Source organism: Nematolebias whitei, chromosome 7 (assembly GCF_014905685.2).
Source record: "Nematolebias whitei isolate Nwh7 chromosome 7, NemWhi1, whole genome shotgun sequence".
Classification (NCBI taxonomy): Eukaryota; Metazoa; Chordata; class Actinopteri; order Cyprinodontiformes; family Rivulidae; genus Nematolebias; species Nematolebias whitei.
The window spans coordinates 47,588,470-47,595,255 of record NC_056504.1 but is presented as its reverse complement, the minus strand read 5'-3'; the positions used below and the strand labels follow the sequence as shown (position 1 = coordinate 47,595,255).

At 39.3% G+C, this 6,786-nt stretch overlaps 1 protein-coding gene across 1 annotated transcript; it reads left to right on the top strand.

Moving 5' to 3' along the window:
- Positions 1 to 989: 989 nt before the first annotated feature.
- On the top strand, positions 990 to 6,586 carry LOC119412002 (gastrula zinc finger protein XlCGF57.1-like). The gene is made up of 2 exons (XM_037678974.1): positions 990 to 1,247; positions 4,535 to 6,586. The coding sequence occupies exons 1-2, from the start codon at positions 1,238 to 1,240 to the stop codon at positions 6,490 to 6,492; spliced, it is 1,968 nt and encodes a 655-aa protein (XP_037534902.1). The 5' UTR covers positions 990 to 1,237; the 3' UTR covers positions 6,493 to 6,586.
- Positions 6,587 to 6,786: the final 200 nt, after the last annotated feature.

Sequence of the window (6,786 nt, the reverse complement as noted above, 5' to 3'; positions counted from 1 at the left end):
CCGTAGACTGACAAAGTCTTTTGCATAAAAGACTAAACATATCAACAAAGAAGAATCCATCCAGAGGACCTGACTTTATGTTGTTAGATTTTTCTACCTGGATTATTGAGCATGCATGAGGATATTTCAAACTACAGTCCATCGCCTGGTCTCCTTATGGTGTCTCACAAAATGCTTTGATTTTGTTCAATCATACAGATTGATATTTCATCCAGCTAACATAAAAAACATTCTAATGTTTTTCCTGTATTTCTTGTACCAAAATGGTATTTTGAGTAAAGTCACGCTTCATGATCACATTTACTGTGACTTTGTGTTGGAAAAATGTAAAGATCAATTTACTGACTATGACAGGAGCTAAAACTAAGCTCTCACTAAAAACTTGATTAATTTGCTCATTATCGTTTCAAAATTTGTGTTTACAGTTTTTCAAGTTTTTATTGGGAAATTATTTGTTTACAAATGTGTATAGCTTTTTATATTCATGGTATGGATGTATTTTTTCTTTAACCTTTGTATCATAACCTTTCTCATTTCTTCAAACTTGATATATGCATTTTTTTAAATTTACCTGATACATTTGTCTACAGAAGAGAAACAAAAACAGACTCATTAGAACTGCATTTGTTTTCTCCTGCTCACAGTGGGACAATCTTTACCACCCTATACTTGTGAAAATAAAATACAGCACTGATGTCACAAAAATTTTAGTGTTTAAAATTATATATTTGTTTAACAGTACAATATACATCGATTCACTGTGTCACAAAAGAGGGCCGCTATTGGTAAAACATCCAAATTTTATTAAAAAATATACATTTATAAAGAAAATGCATTTAAAAGATAAAAGTGACTGAGTCTTATTTGTCATGGCTAGTGAAACAATTTAGTGGTAAATTTTGTTCTGAAGTTGATGTAGGTTTTTAAATACATTTTTGTGTCAATCGTTCAGTAATTTGTTGACGGTCCCTAAAAGAACCACTGCGTTCAGGAGGAGGGAGCACGCGGAGGAGATCTGACCGTAATCTCGCTGCCAGCAGCGGGTGAAACGGGTCGAAGACACCGCTGAATCCACGGAGCGAATGTGTCCAAGATCCAACCTAGAACTAAGTTCACCGAGGAGTAAAACCGTGGAGACAGCGGGTCCAACAGACTGGAGGAAGCTGTGGAGAAACATCGGGTCTTTTTGAAGGAATAATCTCAGATTACGAAGAGGAGCTGTCGAGTTGGAGAGAAAATGAGTTCAGGTTTGTTTGTTTCGTTCAGCATCAGACGATGTTAGCTAGCTGTGGTTTCTAGGTAGTTGATGGATTTAACTTCTTTAAAAGAACTTGTAAATGTGTTTGTTTGTAGCTTAGCGTGCTAACAGAAGCTAGCACTAAGGTGGACAAGATGTAGAAACTAAAATATTAGATTAAGAAGCGGGAGGCTGTTTTTAATCTCTGAATAATTTTCAGTTTGGAGATGTCCTATCCAAACATCAAGGATAAAACAACAGTTTTACACACTTGGCAGCGAAGATATTTAAGGCTGTGTCCATGTTCAGGGCCTCAATGCGTCAAAGGCCGCATGAAGTCACTGCTAACAGCATAGATATATAAAAGCAGACGCCTTATTGCGCGCTGAATGTACGTCGCCGCCATATTGGATGTGGCAAAAGTCAAGTGATAGGAGATCGGCAACACACGAACAAAGCTGTGCAAGACTAACGTGACGGCACCTGCGGCGCAGTGGCCGATGGGATATGAGCACCATCTTGAAGGGCCAGAAGCGTAACTGTCAAACAATGCTTGCTCGCTGAATTTTTAAAAACTAAGTACCGTTGGTTAAAACAATTTAGCAATGGTACGAACTTGTTGCGTTATTGGATGTAATGTCAGGTCACACAACTGGAATGGTAAAAAGATTGAAAATAAACTTTAGTTTAATTGTTTTCTCGCCTGGAAAAAACGTGAGGGAGCTCATGTATCAGATGTAACAAAAAGCAGACGAATGGCTTGGATATCAGCGGTGACGGTGAGACGTCCTGATATAACCTTCTCCAGCGTCCCAAGATACCTGCTAGTTTGTTCCAGACATTCTGGTGAGTGTCTAAATTTGGTTCGTTGGTGTTGTGCCATAAACTTTTGCCATGATTTTGTCCGGGTGTATCATGTTTAGTTCATGTTTAGTTCATAGAAGTGGGTCAGCCTAGTTTAGGTCAAGTTTATATTTTGTATGTATTGTAGTCCGAGTTTAGACAGAGTGGACATCTGGGTTATTAAAGTTTCTAGTGTTATAATTTTTACAGTAATAATACTGATCTGTGTTCTGATATGTCCTCTTCAAGGCAAACCTTCATATGAAATGGATGATTTAAATCCTGACTGTGTTCCAACACTGCACATGGGTCACTCTGAGGTAAAAGTGTCAACATCAGACCAGCGCTCGTCGTTTAAAGAGACGTTACAGCAGAGCACAAGGGGAAGTTGAAGGCATCAACAAGTGGTGGAGGTTACAGAAGAGGAGCAAGTTAATATGAAACTGCAGTGCTGGTATTGATATATGTAAAATGTAGATTGAACTTTTTTTTTTGGCTGCACTCATTGTTTTGAAATATTTTTACAGTTGCTAGTACTGTTTTATGTAAAATGCAGATCATAAAGAAAAAAAATATGTTTCACTCATTATTTTGTGTTGAAATATTTTTATAGTTGAATAATGACTTAAGTGGTTGTTTTTTCTCATTTAATAAAAATTAATGTGGTAAACATTCATGAAACACTTGATTCAGCACTTCAGGTAATATGTAAATGTGATGAAATAGATCACATTTTTTGTAAACATTTGATGTATTCCAAATATTTCAGGTAGCAAGTATACATGTAATAAAATAGATCCTATTTTTAAGTAAAATTTTAATGTAATTAAAGTAAACAACTGTGTAATCAGACTTTTCAAACTAAACATTTCACTAGGGCTGGACAATAATTCAATATTGATATATGTCGCGATATACTTTTATTCAATAACAGTGATATGAGTTTTAAGCACATTTTCAATATTTTGATATGATTACAGCGTGCATTCCTTTTTCTGTTTGGGTTGAAGCGGCCGCTTCAGTTTCAACCCGGACAGAAAAAGGTGCGACACCGCTTCATAAGTGCGTGGTGACGTAGATCGAGTCCAGAAGGCGTTAGCGATAGCAGGCTAAGCTAGGCTAATCTCTAACGCGCGTTAAGTTTTTCCTTCAAAATGAGTGCCCATAACCGTCAGAATGTGACTAAGCACGATTTCAACAGCGAAGAGAAAGCAGACAACAATTAATAAGAGAGGAAATACTAATTTGGCAGTGTGGAAGTGGTTCGGCTTTCTAAGATCCGATAAACTGCAGGTTTCAGTCAGTGTGCTGCAAAATGTAATGGAGAGTCGTTCCAACTAGCGGTGGGAACACATCTGAAGAGTTTCCTCTCGGTAGAATATGCTGAGTCACAAGATGAATCACAGTGAAGTTTGAGCCAACGTGTCCCTGAAACAACAACCCCAGCTGTATCAATCATCATCTGGGGGAGTGGTGGCGCAGAGGTTAGAAGATGGGCTTGTGATCGGAAAGTCGCAGGTTCACCTCCCGGTACCATCGACATCAAAATGTGGGTGGAAAAGGTGAAACACCCACACCTCCCTCCACCCTCATTTGCCCCACTCTGGGCCCTTGAGCAAGGCCCTTAACCCCCACCATCTGGTCCCTAAACAGGTCTCTCTTGAAAATGAGTTCTCGTGGCTCAATGAGACTACCTGGATAAATAAAGGGTGAATGGAAAAAAATCAAAAGAGAAACACATGCAGAAACTCAGAAGTTTGCCGCATTTCTGCACTGAGCCGATTGGCCATTTATTTTATTAAAGTTAAGCCGCACTTTCAATTGCAGTCACTCACTGTCAATTTATGCACACTTTATGTGGATTCTTCTTCGTTGGTGTTCAGTGGGCGGCTTCTTCTTCATTTGGTGTTAGGCGGGCGGCTATTTCCGGTTGGCAGACTAGGCATCGAAAGTAGGAATTGAAAATAAATAATTCAAATGATTCCGGGAAAATCGGAACGTTAGTCCCAGTTTCAATCAATTTTCGATACTCTATGCCCAACCCTACTATGCATATCTGGTTTTGACCCTTTGCAAACAAATACGTTTTGATCTATAATTTGATATTTGAAAAACCAAGAACTCTTAGTCTAAAAATAAAATATTTGGATAGCGCTATTCTTACACCATTTTTTCTTTTTTACTAAAATTGACTAATATCATTCAGTAAACCAATTACTAGGGATCACAAGCCAGTGCCTCTCTGGTACCAAACACGTATTAAGGGTGAATGTTGTGTCAGGAAGGGAATCCAGAATAGAACAGTCATTTGATTGTGTCTTACTGAATAAAGTGGTGTTCCTTTCACTTGAAACAGTTCTGATCCACAGAACATAAATCTATAACACAAGTGATGTATGAGTGAATATAAAGTTAAATTTGTCCATATTTTCTTTGTTTCATTGTTCCCTGCAGATGTTCAACAGACTCCGCTGATCAGAGGAGATTCTACTGAGGAATGGAGACCTGATGTGGACCAGCAGGACCCAGAACACCTCCACGTCAAGGAGGAAGAGGAGGAACTCTGGACCGGATTGGAGGGAGAGCAGCTTGTTGTGAAGGAGGAGACTGATGCCAGCAGGTTTTCATTCACTGCAGTTCCTCTGAAGAGTGAAGATGAAGAGAAGCCACTGTTCTCACAGCTTCATCAGCACCAAAGGGAGGACAGAGATGTTCCAACCAGCAGCTCAGCTGACCAGATGAAAATAGAAGCTGATGGAGAGGACTGTGGAGGAGCAGAAACCAGCAGGAACCCAGATCTAAATCCTCATGGAGATGCTTCCAGCTCTTCAGAGACTGAAGTCAGTGAGGATGATGAAGAGGACGAGGATGGGAACAATCCTGACTCTCAGATAGAACACTTGTCAGACTCTGGGTCAACAACTGAAGACAGTGACAAAGACTGGAAGGAGAGCAGAGCTTCTGAGTCAGCTTCTGTCAACAAATGTTTCAGCTGCTCTGAGTGTGGCAAACAATTTCTCCACAACCAGTCTCTTCAGAGACACATGACATGTCATTCAACAGTAAGACGTGCAAAGTGTTTGGGTCAGAAGAAAAGTGTAGAGAGACACAGGAAAATCCAGACAAGACCAGAATCATTTAATTGTGATCAATGTGGTAAAAGTTGTAACAGAAAAGAACATTTAAAGAAACACGTGAGAGTCCACACAGGAGAGAGAGAGTTAAAAAGTGAGATTTGTGGACAAAGCTGTATTAATATTAAGTCAAGTTTAAACACACACATGAGTGGCCACATGGGAATTGAACCATATAAATGTGAGGTTTGTGGACGAATATTTAGCCAGAAGTTCAATTTAGAAACACACATGAGAGTACACACCAGACAGAAACCATTTGCATGTGAGCTTTGTGGACAAAGATTTAGTCATAAGTCATGCTTAAGCTCACACATGCATCGCCACACAGGAGAGAAACCATTTGCGTGTGAGCTTTGTGGGCACAGATTTCGCCAGAAGTCCCATTTAAAAACACATATGAATCGCCACACGGGACAGAAACCATTTGAATGTGGGCATTGTGGACAAAGATTTAGTCGGAAATCATGTTTAAACTCGCACATAAATCTCCACACCGGACAGAAACCCTTTGAATGTGAGCTTTGTGGACAAAAATTTAGACAGAAGTCCCATTTAAAAACACACACGAGAGTCCACACAGGACAGAAACCATTTGAATGTGAGCATTGTGGACAAAGATATAGTCGGAAGTCATGTTTAAACTCGCACATGAATCTCCACACTGGACAGAAACCCTTTCAATGTGAGCTTTGTGAACATAGGTTTAGCGAGAAGGCCTATTTAAAAGCACACATGGGAGTCCACACTGGACAGAAACTTTTTGAATGTAAGCTTTGTGGAAAAAGATTTAGTCGGAAGTCATGTTTAAACTCACACATGAATCTCCACACAGGACAGAAACCCTTTGAATGTGAGCTTTGTGGGCAAAAATTTAGACAGAAGTCCCATTTAAAAGCACACATGCATCGCCACACTGGACAGAAACCCTTTGATTGTGAGCACTGTCGACATAAATTTCGCCACAAGTCCGATTTAAAAATGCACATGAGAGTCCACACAGGACAGAAACCATTTGAATGTGAGCTTTGTGGACAAAGATTTAGTAGGAAGTCATGTTTAAATTCGCACATGAATCTCCACACAGGACAGAAACCTTTTGAATGTGAGCATTGTGCACAAAAATTTAGACAGAAGTCAACCTTAATTACACACATGAGAGTTCATACTGGACAGAAACCCTTTGAATGTGAGTTTTGTAGACGAAGATTTAGCCACAAGTCTAGCTTAAACAGACACACAATAATCCACAGGAAACAAAGTGCGCCTCTGCAGTGACTAAGGTCACTAATTTAGATTTCAGTCTGCTCTAAAACACATGACAACCCAGACGGGAAGGAAACTGAATTTAACTGAATTTTAGGTGTTTTCAACAAGAAGTTTAGCTGAGTGTACTTTATGTCTTGTTTTTCACAAACATAATAAAAATATCACTTCTTCTAGTCTTAAATTCTGGCTTCAAAAAATTAATATATATTAAATTTTATGTAATGCCCTCGACCACGAGTGTCTTGTTCTAGTTCATTTCTCGACCATCTTCAAGACCACCTTAACTGCAACAGCAACAGGCAG